Source organism: Chelonoidis abingdonii, chromosome 6 (genome assembly GCF_003597395.2).
Source record: "Chelonoidis abingdonii isolate Lonesome George chromosome 6, CheloAbing_2.0, whole genome shotgun sequence".
Classification (NCBI taxonomy): domain Eukaryota; kingdom Metazoa; phylum Chordata; order Testudines; family Testudinidae; genus Chelonoidis; species Chelonoidis abingdonii.
The window spans coordinates 15,569,563-15,586,294 of NC_133774.1; the positions used below are offsets into that span (position 1 = coordinate 15,569,563).

Consider the following 16,732-nt stretch of genomic DNA (forward strand, 5'->3'; position numbering starts at 1 on the left):
TGTACCAAGCATTTATTACTCTTCGATATCCCCACCTCGATCCCTAATCTATCTTATTAACTGCACCCTGCTGAGCTCTATAACGCCTTACCACGCAGGCAAGGGTCAATGCAGTACTTAAATGACTAAATGAAAACACGTTACTCACCTTTTACTGTTGTCTTCGATTGTGTGCTTTATCCATTCAGTAGGTTTGCCCAGCCGCTAGCGCGTCGGTAGATTTTCCCTAGCAACACCCGTGGTGTCAGCGCCTCCCTGGCCTGAAGCGCACCGTGCGGCACCCCATATATACCCCTGCCGACTCGCCACCGCTCCCTCAGTTCCTTCTTGCCTACTCCGTCAGTTGGGAAGAGCGCGGTGTGAATGGCATGGCAACACATCTCGAAGACCACAGTAAAGGTATAACGTGCTATTTCTTTCGACTGCTGCTCTATCCATTCCAATAGTGTATCCCAACCTACCAGCGCAGTGGGGTCGCGTGGGCATTGCGATGCAAACAGCCAAGCCGAGGCTGCTATCGTCCCTGAAGTGTTGTTTACCAAGGCTACATGCAGTGAGAAGGTGTGCCACCGCAAAGCACACGTTGCTGCACGGATATCTTCATGTCGACATGGCTAGAAGGCAATCGTGTAGGCCTTAGACCCTGGATGGTGTGCGCCTGGCTGCCTGAGGCGTCGAGCTAAATCAGTGCACGCCGATATAGCACGCCGTGGACCCAAGTAGTATATCTCTGAGATTGAGACGGTGTTTGCCCTTTCATCTTCAATTGACAAAATGGGGCGTCATTACGAAAGTGTCGTCAATGTGAATCTATGCTCTACGTACGTCGCGAGTTAATTGCTGCTCTCTACGGATGCTTGAGGTTTAGGAAACGGAATATGTCTTGTTAGGTGAGATGAAAACCAACCTTGAAGGAAGGCCGCATGCGCGGCAGCTTAGCCTTCGTCCGTGGATATCGTTAAGGTGGGTCCATGAAGCGATCGACAGCTCCAGCCAAAGCCTCGAACTCTATGCCACGACTTTTTAAATGTCCTATTAATGGACTAAAGGAAACCAGCTGTGGCTGGGAGACCCAGAGCCTTTAAATCAACTAGGGGCTCCCAGCTGAAGAGGTGGCTGGGAGCCCCCCCGGGGCTCAGAGGCAAATTAAATGGCCCGGGGCTTTGGCTGCCAGGGGGAACCCTGAGCTTTGCAGGGCTGGGGCAGGCATTTAAAGGGTCCAGAGCTCCTGCCGCTGAAGGAAGCCCGGAGCCCTTTAAATCCTGGCCCTAGCCCCGCTGCCAGAGCCGTGGCCGGGATTCAAAGAGCTCTGGGCTGCCCGCAGCCACGGGGAGCTCTGAGTCCTTTAAATCCCAGCCCCAGCGCTGCCATCGGAGCTGCGGCCGGGATTTAAAGGGCTCTGTGCTGCCTGCAGCCGTGGGGAGCTCTGAGCCCTTTAAATCTCAGCCACAGACGGGATTCAAAGGGCTCTGGGCTGCCCGCAGCAGCGGGGAGCTCTGAGCCCTTTAAATCTCAGCTGTGACCAGGATTTAAAGGGCTCAGGGCTGCCTGCAGCTGCGAGGAGCTTTGAACTCTTTAAAGCCCAGCCCCTGCCCAGCCGCTCTGGGCTTTGAGCCCTTTAAAGACCGGCCCCAGCCCAGGCGCTGGAGCCGCAGCTGGGATTTAAAGGGCTCTGGGCTGCCCACAGCTGCAGGCAACCCAGATCCCTTTCAGTCCCCGTCATGGAAGCCGGTGCGGTCCAGCACAGTGTACTGGCTCTTGCCGGTATGCCGGACTGGACTAGACCGGCTTACTTTCACCTCTGCCTCAAGGTGATGGGTATAGAGGATAATATTCCTTGTCTAATTGCCTTTCCCCTGTGCCTGAGTCTGTGGATTCATTTGAACATAAGAACGGCCATACTGGATCAGACCAAAGGTCCATCTAGCCCAGTATCTTGTGTTCCGACAGTGGCCAATGCCAGGTGCCCCAGAGGAATGAACAGAACAGATAATCATCAAGTGATCCATCCCGTCGCCCATTCCCAGCTTCTGGCAAACAGAAGCTGGGGACACCATCCCTGCCCATCCTGGCTAATAGCCATTGATGGACCTATCCTCCATGACCTTATCTAGTTCTTTTTTGTAGACTTCATCCTTTTCCCTCCCTCCTCTTAATTACTGTTATCTCCTGGGGCCACACTGTGGAATTTAGGAAAATATTCTAACTCGGTAATTAATGTCTAAAAGTCAAGAGGACACCGTCTTTTCACTGTCTTCCTTAGAGGACAACTGGGGAAGAACCTTCCCAGCTTCTGTCAGAAGGCTTGGAGAGCAGTGCTGTTTGGGGAAGAAAATTGCAGCTTTTAAAGGGTTGGATTGTCCTTTTTTGTTTTTCTTGAATCTTTCACATTTTAAAAAAATCAACCCTTTGAGACTAACGAGGGTCTTTGGCAGCATAAGATGACGATAGGATTCTAAGATTTTTCTTCTAGTAATAGAATGAGACAGAATTTGCCTCTGTATATTGTAGCATTAAAGATTTGGATGGAGTGTGACTTTTACTTCACACTGCTTTTACACCAGTCATTCCATACAGTTCAGTGGAGATGCACCTCAGAGTAATTGAGATCGAATCAGGCCCTCTCTCAGGAAGAAAATGATTAATATGCAGGGAAGGAGAATCAGACACCTTCATCCAAAGAGGGAGGAAATAGATGTTTGCAATATCTGTTTGCTTGCATTAAGCCTCTATAGGATAGCTTGTGTCTGAAAACCAGCAATGTCTCCCTTCCAGTGCTATTCCTGGTTATCCCAGTCTGTTTTACAAAAATTAGTGTTTTGTCCCAGTTCCTCGAAATCCCTGTGGCCTTTGGCATCCTAACAAAGCTTCTGGCCAGTGAAACTGATAGCAGGCTGGCCGGCTGTGTATGCACCTCAGGGGCTGCTCTCCCACCAGGACTGTCACCACCCTGATTCCTGCCCTCTGCGTGAGACCTGGAGCCAGCCAGCCTCAGCAGGTCACTTCTGCATTGCTCCAAGTGATGAGCAAGGCAGCAGGCACCTCTGCAGCATTTCTACCATATACACATTGCTACTGACCCAACCTCGTTGGCATTCTGGCTTCTCCCCGCCTCACCTGCACCAGGGGTGAGCACCAGATTGTGGCAGGAGGTGTGGAGACAACAGCGAGGCTGTTTTTAGAGGGAAAGGGAGACAAAGGAATGAATGAGAGAGAGGCCTGGTCTACATTACGCGTTTAAATCGATTTAAACAGCGTTAAATCGATTTAACGCTGTACCTGTCCACACTACAACGCTCTTTATATCGATATAAAGAGCACTTTATATCGATTTCTGTATTCTCCCAGACGAGAGATAAGCGCGAAAACAATAGAAACAATCGATTAGGGTTTAGTGTGACGGAAATCGACGTTATTGCCGCCGGGCGATCCCACAGTGCACCGCCGACCGCTCTGGAAGCAATCTGAACTCGGATGCAGTGGCAGTAAACAGGAAAGCCCCGCGAATTTTTGAATTACATTCCTGTTATTCCAGCGTGGAGCTCGATCAGCACGGGGCGAGCAGTACCAAATCCCAAAAAGCCCAGCTGGGACCGGACGGGAGATACTGATCTGATCGCTGATGGCGGAGAACAAATCGTCTGATCAAACTTCCGTTACAGAACATGAAATGCCAAAGCATTGAAAAAAATCTCCAGCGTACACAGTGCTGCGTGACAATCCCGCGTAACGGGAAGCAGAGACAAAATGGACGCTCCCATGGAGAGGGTACTGAGGACTCCCAGCTATCCACAGGCCACCCAGCAGTCTCGAAAAGTATTTGCCCATCTTGCTGACTCCAATGGTTGTAGGTCAAACACAGTGTCTGCGTGGTTCAGGAAAGCTCTCAGTTCCTTCCCACCCCCACAGAAAGAAAAAGGAAGAATCATTCTGAACTCTTCAGTGTCACCCTATGGGTATGAATGCTGCGTAGACGTATGCTGCAGGCAGGAAGAACATACGCTCCTCTCCCCTCCTGTGGCAAGATGGTGCAGTAGGACTGGTAACTGTCCTCATAGAAACCCCTGAAGGCTCCAATGCTTTAACTGAAATGGGGGCGCCTGGTAAAAACAGAAATGAGTCCTGGTCACTCCAGGAGAAATGGGAAGAACGGCTATAACCACTTCAAGCATAGCAACTGGGCGGAGCTCAATCAGCCCCCTCCTTCCTGTGTAAAAGAAAAGTCCTGTACTGCCTGACTGATAGAAGCATCCAGCATGCTGGCTCTCTCCCCGCAACCGCTTATTGTCCTGCCTGGACTGTCATACCCGGAGGCTGGCCTCCCACTCATTTACTCACTAACAAGTCCTGTGTCTTATTCCTGCATTCGTATAACTTCCATGACACAAAGGGGGGGGACACGCCACGGTGCCCAGGAAGTTGGGGGAGGAGGGAAGCAACGGTGGTGTTGCAGGGGCCCCCCTGTGAATACTGACACGGAAGCGGTGCTCTGAACACATGGACTCTAGTACACTGTCCCCGTCTCTAGGCAGACGACTCCTATTAGACAAAAGGAGGGATGACCTCCGGGGAGTCATCCCAATTTTGCTTTTGCGCCCGCCGATCTCACCAGGGCCACTCATGATCAGCAGCAGACGACGAGGGGAATAGAGAACCGTCATCTCATCTGCCAGTTTATCCACAGTAGACGGTACTAGAACGACGGTAACCATCTCTCTATCAGCAAAACAAACGACATGCTGAAATGAGCGGCTGGAAGTATCGGCCTTGTCCGCGGCATTCCAGTAACATACGGTGCCGGAAAAAAAAAAAGGCGAACGGGCTGCCATGGTTGCCGTGCTATCTGCCGGTCAAGCCCAGGAAAAAACAGCGCGAAAGGAGTCAGATGATTGTCCGGAGGAAGGAAAGACGGAACGACATTTACCCAGAACAGCACCCGCGACAATAAGATTCAACCCAGAATCAAGGCGGGGAGACTGCGGGAACATGGATAGCTACGGTAACTACCGCAATGCCAACGCTTCAGAAATCGACGCTAGCCTCGGACCATGGACGCACAACGCCGAATTACTGTGCCTAGTGTGGCCGCGGGAAATCTAATTTATAATATCAGTTTTATGAAACCGATTTTAGCTAATTCGATATTATCGCGTAGTGTAGATGTGGCCAGAGACACAGAGAGAGAGAGGAGTTAAGGAGCATTATACTCCCTGTGTGTGAGTGTGAGGGGGTGGGGGCAGTGAGCGCTCCAAAGAGAAATGGCAGAAAGGAAGCAGATTGAGGGCTGGGGGAGACAGAGAGGTGGAACAAGAAGAGAGGGGTGTGAGGGAAAGGAAAAGGAGAAGACAAAAGCACAGAAGATAAGGGAACAGAGAAGGAAGAGGAGGAGAAAGACCGTAGGACTGGAGCAGGAGAGATTCACAGATACAGCCAAGCTGGGCCTGTGGATAGAGTGAGCCTGGGAAAAAAGACTAAAGAGGGTGACGAGGGAGGGGTAAAGGCCCTGATCTTTATTTGGTGTGTGGGGAAAGAGAAAAGAGATGGCTTGACTGACAATGGGGAGTGAACTACCTTCACTCCCTTCCACCCATCCCTCCCTGGCCAAACTTTCATTTGCTCACCTCCTTCTCCCCCCTTCCCTCAGCCCAATCTTTAAAACTCTCCCCACTCCAGCAGCATGTGTCCTGGCTTTCCCCTGTCTCAGAGCTGTGGGAGATTTTCTTCTCCACGGCGTGACTGCCATAGCCCAACTCCTAGCAGGGATGTCTTCAAACTTCAATGTTTTACATGCCACTTTCTGTTAACTGAGACTTGTCCCTGTCTCCCTGACACAGCAGTGTATTGTAACAGACGTTTGTAAGAAGCACGGAAAGACTGTGGGGAACAGTCAGGGAAGGGGCATCAGATATTCCAGCCAGGCAGCTTAAGAGACAGTAATTGTTGTCGCTCTGCTTCCACTGCATACACTTTTATTATATGACTGTGCCCTTCCAGAGCCTAATTTTTAGCATTTAGTATTGATAATAATTTATGGAGATTTGGTAACCAAGAAATCCCAGTGCCACAATTCATCATTGTACATGGCTCCTAGCTGCGGTGCTTTAGAGTTTCACAGGGAGACTTCTTTAGCACTTTGGAGGCATATTCAGTACATAAAAGAATCTTTCCAATTCAAAATCCTTCCTCCTCTACTACCTGTTTGTCCTGGAGCTGTGCGTTACTCTGACACTGGCAGGTTCCAGGAGCTCAAAACTCTGTGCCTAACTTGAGATCACATCCTCTGCTGCCTTCGTTAGTGGTCATTATGGCTTCAGACAGGCAGGATGAAGTCTGGATGTCTCTCTCTCTCTCTCTCACACACACACACATACACACACACACATGGTGGGCTAGGGGGCTCCAAAAAGCTATCATAATTTGTTCTGCAGCCTCAGGGATAATCCGAGTTGAGTGGTGAGTTGCATTGCTCTGCGGACCTGCTGCTGCTAGTGGGTGATATCGGGGCAGTTCCTGTGACAACACAAGAGCATGGTCCCCCAAAGGCAGTGATTCCCAGTGGTCCCTTGTTTTGCTAAGGGAAAGGAATGTCTCAGAAGCTCTAAGCCCCATGACCACTGTACTTCTCTTCGCTCACAGCCTTAGCACTGAGTCCAACATCCCATTAGAGGAATTGGGTTTTATCCTATTCCCGATTGAAATTAATGGCAGTTTGTCACTGGCTTCAGTGGGAGCAAGGAGCAGGCTCCTTGACCTTCTGATGCCTTGGTAGGGAGAGCACTAACATTTCCAAACCGATCCCAAATTGGTACAGACTGTGGAAGTCTTCAAACTGGATTTGCTGGTAGGGTGTTTTCTGGTTACTCATCCTCTGCATCCTGGTTTGCACTGTGCAATTTGCCCCCACTTGCCTGTTTTCATCACCCCTTGTCTTGTGACAATAAAAGCTGGAGTTGTAACAATTCAGTTAAGTACCTGATCCTCCCATGTGCGCCGCTGCGCACCTGGCTCTTAGAAATCAGGGCACAGGCATACGACCCTATAAAGTCTTGCAGTGGTCGCTAGGCGAATGGCCCCTGGAAGAGTAACAGACAACTGGTATCAGGGTATTGGGGGAAGAGGGTCCCCTGACTGACTTGGAGTGAGCACACAAAGGGCAACCCCTCCTTTGTAGAAATAATCATGGGTTTGGCTACACTGCACCTGGAAGGGAGCTTCCCGGCCTGGGCCCCACAGACTTGTGTTAGCAGGGCTCGCACTAGTACACTAAAAAGGGCTGCAGGCATGTTGTTGTGGCATTGAGACTTGAGTCCTGCTAACACAAGTCTGTGGACCAGGGCTGGAAGGCTCAGTCTCAGGCCAGGTCTACACGACACGCGAAAATCGATTTTAGATACGCAATTTCAGCTACGAGAATAGCGTAGCTGAAATCGATTATCTAAAATCGATCTATTCACCCGTCTTCACCGCGCGGGATCGATGTGCGCGGCTCGCCATGTCGATTCCGGAACTCTGTTGGTTTTGGTGGAGTTCCGGAATCGATGTAAGCGCGCTCAGGGATCTATATATCGCGTCTAGATGAGACGCGATATATCGATCCCCGAGCAATCGATTGTAACGCGCCGGTATGGCGCGTCGTATAGACGTGGCCTCAGCCACAGCGTAGACATATTCTTAGTGGCTTTTGCTAGCACTGCTGAGCACACGGGAGCTTCAGCCTGTCGGGGAACCAGAAGAAATATCACTGACTTCAGTCAATTTGACCTCCACAGTATAAATAATTTTGAAACATGCTGAAATGTTCATGGTTGTCTGGATGGGTGCAAAATTGTGTCCCCAGTTTGAATGACAAGTTCATGGAGATGAAAAATGTATCTTTCTATGTATGTTTTTACATCAGACCCATTGTACGTTGTTAGAAACTTTGTGGCAAATGTTGATTTTTTTTTTCTTTTCCATGAAGTATTTTACACATCTCTAGTAATTAGCATTGTGCCTTCAGGAATAATGTTAATAAGCTTGTAGTGTAGTTTACGCCTCTGGACTTAAAATGTTCCTGCTCTGTTTGACAGGAAGAATGGAATTAAACAATACATTTAAATGTTCATGTATCCTTGCTTCATACAGAATGTAGTCTAGTGATAAGAACATGGGACTGTGTGTCAGGGTCCGTAGATTCTGTTCATGGTGCTAGTGTCTCGGATAACACTGAGCAAGACATTTAACTGTTCTGTGCCTCAGTTTACCTCTGTAACATGGAAATAACAATACTTCCCTATCCTCCTAGGGATGCAGTAAAACTTCAGTTGCGTTTGTAAGTCACTTGAGATTCCTTTGATGAAAGGTACCACCACTAATGTGGACATGCTTTCAGTTTTTGAAAGAAATAGGTTGTCTTCTCCCAGAGTGGATGGTAAAAACACTGGCATGGACTCAAGGCTGCTTGTGCTCCGGGAGCATCTACTGGCACAGATGACAGTTTGTCATCTCCACATGCCAGGCACGTATCTCGTTTTGCTTCTTTGCTGCACGCAAAAATGTCAATGTAAAGACTCTTTTCCTGGACTACTTTGTAAAAGAAATTGTGGACCATTTGAGTGCAAAGATTAATGAATTCTAGGAAAAATGCATTATAGTTCCCATGAAATCACTCTAACCAGGCAGCACACATTATTTCCAGGAAGCGAGCCTATAAAGTTTATTTGCATTTGTTCATGAAAACATGTACCCCCTGGGACATGCTAGCTTTCCCAAACAGATTGGCATATGCTGTATCTGTCACAGGAATACAGAAATTTGGAAGCAGGAGCCCTCCCTTCCAGAGAACTAAATGAGTGTTCTTGGAGGGTCTCCTTCCAATTTACAAAGCTGTTAGCACCAGAAACCCTGACCAAAGTGAGAATCCTTTCGCAACAAAGGTTGGGTATGATCCGACCAGTCAGGCAGATTCTGGCATGTGGCTTCTCCTATTGGGAAATCAAGTAGACACTTTGTCTACTCTCCAACCACTTCTCTCATTCCGTGGCTTCTCTTGATATGAGGAACTGACTCAGGAGCAAAATGAAGTTTTCCCCAAGACAGTCCAAGCCTCCAGGGGGTGGTTACAGGTTAGAGAAGTGTGTGAGTCTCCTCTCACCTGTGCTGTTGTCTGCCTCTTGCTCCTCCTCCCTGTTACTCTGTCTTCTCTACTCTGTTAAGCTCCTTCTTCCACATTTTGTAGCTGTCCTGATAGATGTGAGTGCCTGTTTTGGAAAGACGACTCATCTCTGTGGTAGTATTTCTGCAAATGTAGCGTGCACAGCAGAGGTGGGCAAACTATAGCCCGTGGGCCACATCCGGCCCACGGGACCCTCCTGCCCAGCCCCTGATCTCCTGGCCCGGGAGGCTACTCTGGCTCCTCCCCTGCTGTTCCCTATCCCCGCAGACTCAGCTCGCTGCGCCACTGGCGCAATGCTCTGGGCGGCGGGGCTGTGAGCTCCCGGGGCAGCGCAGCTGCAGAGCCTCTGCCTGACCCGGTGCTCTGTGCTGCATGGTGGCTTGACTGGCTCCAGCCGGGCAGCACCGCTGCCTGTCCTGGTGCTCTGGGCGGCATGATTGTAGCGGCACCAGCCATTGGTGCTCCAGGCAGCACCGTAAAGGGGAAAGGAAGCTGGGGGGGGATTAGATAGAGGGCAGAGGAGTTTGGGGTGGTGGTTAGAGGGCGGGACAGTCAGAGGGCAGGGAACAGGGGGGTTGAATAGGGGCAAGGGTCCCGGGGGAGCAGTCAGGAAGGAGGGCGGGGCTTGGATGGGGCAGTAGGGGGCAGTCAGGGGACAAGGAGGGATGGATGGGGCAGGGTTCCCGGGGGAGCAGTCAGGAAGGAGGGCGGGGCTTGGATGGGGCAGTAGGGGGCAGTCAGGGGACAAGGAGGGATGGATGGGGCAGGGTTCCCGGGGGAGCAGTCAGGAAGGAGGGCGGGGCTTGGATGGGGCAGTAGGGGGCAGTCAGGGGACAAGGAGGGATGGATGGGGCAGGGTTCCCGGGGGAGCAGTCAGGAATGAGAGGGGAGGTTGGATATGGTGGCAGGGGGCAGTCGGGGGCGGGGAGGTTCCAGAGGCGGTCAGGGGACAGGGAACTAAGGGGGTTGGATGGGACAGGAGTCCTGGGGGTGGGGGGCATCAGGGGGCAAGAAGCAGAGGGGAGTTGGATAGGGGGTGGGAACCGGGCCATGCCTGGCACAACCTCCCCTAACCAGACCTCCATACAATTTCAGAAACCCAATGCGGCCCGCAGGCCAAAAAGTTTGCCCACCTCAATATACAGTGTGGAGTTATAAATTTTTAAATATAGATCATAATTATAATGTAGGAGGGGCACTTACATAATAGGCATAAATAATACATTTGGATAAAATACATTAAACTGCTAATGCCATTAATTAGGTTGAGACTTTGATCACACAAAAGCCAGACACTTCAAAGTTGCAATTCCAACAGCAGCTGAATGGTGCAAACTTCATTACCTCAGGGTCAAACTGTGCATTGTGCATGCATGTGACTTCCATTGACTTGATTTCCCATTGGGACTGGGTGTCACACATGCCATGGGAATTCAGGATATGGCTTTTATGCAGTTCAGCGCTGGGGTCTTGGAGCCAAGGGTCGATACAGAAGAGATCTCCCAGGGCTGTGGAGGCAGGCAGTGAGGTAACAAGATTGTTGGCAGCCGTGCCAGCCTGCCAGTGCATAGGAGCCACTCAGAGAGTGCAGTCTAGCTGGGGTGCCAGCCCCACGGACTCTTCTCCTACGCCTAGGATACTCAGGGAGACAAAGGGAGAAGCATATCAGAATAACATTCCTTTGAAAAGCATTACAAAATCACTGGCCAAATAACAAAATCCCTGGCCCTGAGCTCTGTAGCCGCAACCTGCAAAGATCTAACCAGCCAGCAGCCCTTGCATGCAAATGTGAGGTGTCTCAGCCAGTTTAGCCCCCTTAGGTTTGAGGAGTAGCTTAGAGGTCTATTTCTGTCGGCAGGGAAGTTTATGCGCAGCCATCTAAGCTAGTCCGGGAGGCATTGATTCAGCCCTGCCTGTGCTGCACAGATCACCCATTTTAGAAATGGTTTTGTCTAGCGCAGTCCAGCCTCCAGTGCAGACAGGGTGTAATGTGACTAAATTCACCGAGGGTTGGACTAGATGACCTTTGCAGTCCCTTCTAAGGGTACGTCCAGACTACCCGCGTATCGGTGGATAGCGATCAATCTATCGGGGATTGATATATCGTGTCTCGTCTAGACGTGATAAATCGAGCCCCGAACACGCTCCCGTCGACTCCGGAACTCCACCAGGGTGAGTGGCGGAAGCGGAGTCGACAGGGGAGCAGCGGCTGTTAATCCCGCACCATGAGGACGGGAGGTAAGTCAAAATAAGATACATCAACTTCAGCTACGCTATTCCCGTAGCTGAAATTGCGCATCTTACATCGACATGCCACCCGTCCCCAGTGTAGACCAGGCCTTAGCCTGTGATTTTCTGCAAACTACTTTTGAAGTACTGTTTAACTGCTCCATGTTTATTAGCTTGTTATGATAGCAGGTGGGAAGAGCCCTCTCTCTTAGCCCATCTGTTCCTTCTCCATGGAGCAGTGTTTGAAAGGGCCCCCATTCATCACTACCTTTACTCTGCGCTGTTCCTTCCCACCTGTGTGATGGCTGTGTTTGCACTGGCCTCACAGCCATGTTTATGAGCTGGCTTTAAACACGATTCGGCATAGTTGGGAATCAGTGGAATTACAGGAGTGTGAAATCAATGAAGTAAAATCAGGAAGTAAAATCAATCCCTGTGTGAAGGAAATGATGCTCTCGTGCAGTGTAATTCTCGTATTGTTCAGAAGAACGGCTCTGAAAGAGACCATCAGGTGCAAATTCTTAATGCTTCCTATGCTTTCTCATTCAAAAAGGGCATAGAAAGCCCTTCACTTCTACTTACTGCTTCAACTGCAGTCCAGACTGTCAATGGCTGAAAATTATCATGTGATGGATATTTCATCACCTATGTATGTGAAATGAGTTGGTGGGACTCAGCGCATTTCCTTGTGTGCAGTTACCTACGTCATAAAAACTCTCGCTACACACTTAACATTTACCCTGAAAGTTATTATCTACTATGTATGTTCTTCTCTGCTTCCTCGATCTCATCAGTGGAAATGCTGCATTCGAGTCTTGTTTCTCTTAACTCACACCAGAGACATCTTTCCTTTTTCCCCTCCGCTTTCTTCTTTTCCCTGCTGTGGCTGTGAGGAAAGTGAACGCAGGTCAAAACACGGAAGGAGCAGTTTTGTAGGGGAGGGATTATAAAGCAGTAGAAACAAGGCATGCCTTAATAACTGGCTGCCTCTTTTTCTCTCTCTCTCTTGCAGTTGTTGCAATCTCAGGATGTGAAAGAAGACGCTGTCCTTTGCTGTTCCATGGAGGTATGAAGGGGCTGTTGGGACCTCAGATATTCCGAGCCAAATTCTTCACAGCTTTGCACCTTGTGTCATTGTTTACACCTGTTCCAAGTGGGTGTAAAATCAGAACGGTGGTGTTTGCATCCCCCCCCTCCCACTTTGCACTTGGTCTGTGCAGAGGTAAATGGTGACAGGAGGGCAAGCAGTGGAGAATCAGGTCCTCTTTTTTATCTTTATTTTTTTAACTTGTTTATCTAAGGGACATTGCAACCAAAATGGAAGTTCTGAAGAGGGGCCACAGTTTCTGTCCCACAGCCTTGTGCTACAAATGACCTCAGGCCAAGGTGTGAAACCAAACTCCTGACCACCCATGATCATCAAAAATCCCACAACGCCTTGTCTGTGAAAAGGGTATTACCATTATGAGTGTGTCTGTTTCATTATATTTGAATATAGCAAACTGCATCCTGCAGCCTTATTGCTTTGTCTTGTGGTCCCATCACAAGCTATGTATAGTCAAAGCAGGCCCGTAGTAGGTGGGGAATATCTGAAATAGCACTGGCAATTCAACATGAGTCAGTACTGAAAAAGTGCCCAGCCCAGTGTCTGCTGGCTCTGAGCTCCTGGAAGGGTCGTTATACAAGTGAAATGTTAAGTTAATGTCCTAACCACTTAATGACCACAAGGGTGAAGTATTGAGTTCCTCTTTGCAGCACAAATCAAATTGGGTCAGGGGACCCAGATATAACCTAGTTGTTCCCTGTCTCACTTCCAATGCAATTCCAATCTCTCATCTCAACAGGACTTTTCCAGGGCTCAGTAACCAGGCTAAAGCTTTGGATGTGGTTACAAAATTTAAGGTCCCATCTACCGCACACAGTGGAATCTTGCTAGAACGTGGTTCCCCATCTGAGATGTTAAAACGCTTCTATATAACACAGGACACTTTCCACTCAAAGACTGACATTCCTCTAACTGCCCTGATTTATTTTCAATTATTGAGGATTTTCTTTCCCTTTCCCTCCCCAATTCAATCCCCCATAGTTCTTCCTTCCTTACATGCTGCTTCTGCTTCCCCCCTGGCTGATCGTCCTAATGATAGGCCTGCACCACCCTCAATGCAGTGTTCTGATTGGCAGTCATCAGTGAAATCTGGAGCATCTCATTAGCCCTAAAGATAAGGCATCACTTTAGGTATATACACTGCACGCTCGGTCTCAACCAGGTCTGGGGCCCAGAATCCTAAGTATGAGTCCCATCACTGTGCACACAGTGCCACACTACCCGACTGACTCTTGCTTTAGATTTTATATTACACTTTTAAAAAGCCTATGTTAAAAAGAACAGCAAGGTAGCAAAGTCAAGCATTCAGAAGTTAGGGTATGCCAAAATTAAGGTTGCCTGTGCCTTTATAAATTCAAAGCACAGCTCCCATTGACGTCAGTTGCACCTCTGAGTGCTCAGCACTTGGGCAGGCCAGACCCCGGTGTCTCAAGCCAGGCACCCAGAAAATGAGAATACATAATTAGTGACCACTTGTGAAAAGTTTGGCTTAAAGGACTTGCTCAGAATCACATAGGGAGTCTTTGTGGCAGAGACTCGGATAAAATCCACTTCTCCAGAGCAGCATTCAACTGCCTTAAGCATGAGACCCTCCGTTGTCTTCTGTAATCCCCTGCCTTATTCACTACACACCTTCCAACCTCTGCAACAAATGAGTCAGGGATCCTACAGATAGCAGCCTCCTTCACTACCCAAACCTGATTCAACCCCAGAGCATCTCTCTCCTGTGCATTGAATGAGACAGGGGTCCTGTGGAAAAAATAATATGGGACCATGTAATTAAAGACTGTCTCGTGGTCATAAGGCAGAAACACCAAGGGGCTGAATAAGATTGCATAGACTACCTTAATTCTGACATCTCCTAACGTATGAGTGCTTGACTTTCTAATATTAATGTTCTTTTAATGAATTTTTGTATGTAATTTCCTAGGTTTAAAAAAAAATTAACTGAAAACATTGAAATTTCATCATGTGGTGTCATATTGAAACCCACATGGATCATCAGCATGGTTGGAACCTTTATTCATATATATTATTTGTATTTCTGTAGCACCTAGGCACCCTAGTCATGGACCAGGACCCCACTGTGCTAGGTGCTGCCCACAGAACAAAAAGACTGTCCGAGATTCACCGCACAGGCCTCTGCCACTTGAGCTAATGGAATACCGGATAGCAGTAGTAGATTGTCATCCTCTGTGTGGACCAGCGCTAGAGTGAAACACTCTGCCAGTAGGTTTCACAGATATTTTCTGACAGCAGTGAAATGGTGAGAATCAAGAATCATGAGTTCCATTCCAGGCTCAAAAGGGATATGAGCTGTAGTGGGCACAGATTCTTCTGCTTGTTCCCCCTGTCACTTACAGCTCCAGTCCTAGGAATTCCAGCTCTTCATCTGATCTGTCTCTCTTCCCTGACAGCCTCCCGCTGCCTGCCATTCAGCCTATGTGTTCCCCATCTCCACTGGTTACCAGTCCCAGTCTCCCTTTCTGGACTTCTTGTCAAGCTCTTGTCCCATCCCATTTCCCTCCCTTTCCCCTGCAGTTCCTTGTCCCAGTCTCTTTGCAGACAGTCCCATTCTCCCCTGCACCCTGGCTTCTTGTCAAATTTGTCTCTCCTCCCCATCCCTTTCCCCCCACTACGCTGGTTCCCAGTCTCTTTGCCCAGCTAGTCCTAATCTCCTTTGAGGTCAGACTAGATGATCTGTTGGTCCCTTCTTGCCTTAAAATCTATGAAACTGCCTCCCGCCGCCCAGCTTCCAGTTCCAGTCTCCCCACATGGCTTCCTGTCCCATTCTCCCTCATCCCACCGCACCCGAGCCTTCAGTCTCAGTCATGTGTTGTCTTCCCCACCCAAGGATCCTTCTCCAAATCTGTCTCCTTCCCACCCCGTATGGTTCTTGTCCCCTCTCCAATTGAAAAAGGCTGTTTCTTCCTCCACACTGCCTGGATGGCAGGAGAGGCGAATGCTGAGAGCACAGGAGAGACAGTCTCCCTGCTCTTAGTTTAGGGGCCAGCCCTGGCATGGCCCACATCATCTGAGAGTTGCAGTTCCAGGGAAAGTTCTTCTCTGCCCCGGATGGAGGAACATGCTCAGTGTGGATGGAATGGTCAGAGTTTTTAGCTTCAAAGCTCTAGCAAGTCACTACTGAGCATGTGCAAAATGCAAATTTTTTTTTTTGAAGGATTTTAACTTGGCCAAATTTGGGCAGTTTTTCAAGAGACTGACAAAAGGCACATCCCTGACACAAAGGCCATCCCACCCCCTTGCCAAATTTCAAGTTCCTGCTTCAAAGTTGGAGACACAAAAGCATTTCAAAGAAACAGTTGCCAGAATTTAACATGGACAAAACAACTTATTTTTCACTAGTGTCTCTCTTGGAAATGGCTGAATTGTTTTGGCTGAAATTCTCCAAAAAGACTCAGGCTGAGGCAGACACCTGGTTTGGGAAATTTCAGCTCAAATGGTTAAAGATTGGCAACGTTATAAACAACTGAAAACAGGGTCTAATAATGGAAAGTGTGGAGCAACCTTAATAATAGCTGGCGCTGCCATAAGATAATAATAGGAAAAGGATTTGCAGCACTGTGGCTGGAGCAGAGTCTGGCATTCTGGATACATGCATTCTAGTCCATGCCTTGCCATGGCTATGGTGTGAACTCGAACTAGTCACCAACCTTTCTGTACCTCAATTTCCACCTTTGCTGAATGGCTGCAATGCCGTATTCTATCCCACAAGAATGTTTTGAGGATTCATTGTTTTAAAGGAATTTGAGACTCTCAGAGGAAGTGCACCAATCATGGTTTTATATAGATTACCAATTCAGTACAACTTTCCTAAATTCACACTAATGACTGGGGCTTAACTGACACTTGTGAATCAGCAAAATTACTGAACGAACATTTAAAAACATCTGACAAAGTGGGCATTCACCCACAAAAGCTTATGCTCCAATACATATGTTAGTCTATAAGGTGACCCAGGACTCCTTGTCGCTTTTTAAAAACCCAGACTATCACATCACAGCATGCATTTTGTTTTGTCAGACTGATTTTTGAGTGGGATTTGGTAAAGCATTCAGCACTACTCCCGTTGGAGTGAGTGCTTTCAAATTCCCACTCTGACTGTTCAGTTCTTCATGATATACCACTGAATGTTCAGGAGTATATTTTGTTAAAAAAAAAAATTGGGAGGCTTAGGAATACATGGCCTCAATACAGGACCTAGTGAGTAACATTGAGAAGAG

General features: G+C 48.6%; 1 protein-coding gene across 15 annotated transcripts in view; it reads left to right on the forward strand.

The window, feature by feature from the left end:
- Positions 1-16,732, forward strand: part of CTIF (cap binding complex dependent translation initiation factor) — a 345,954-nt gene that overhangs the window by 317,649 nt on the left and 11,573 nt on the right. For all 15 annotated transcript variants that reach the window (XR_012656063.1, XR_012656062.1, XM_075066845.1 and 12 more), the window contains one exon: positions 12,396-12,449. Coding sequence is in view for 13 of the 15 variants with exons in the window: in XM_075066845.1 (XP_074922946.1) it covers positions 12,396-12,449 (54 nt within the window). In the remaining 2 variants the exon portion in view is untranslated. The remainder of the gene's footprint in view (positions 1-12,395; positions 12,450-16,732) is intronic.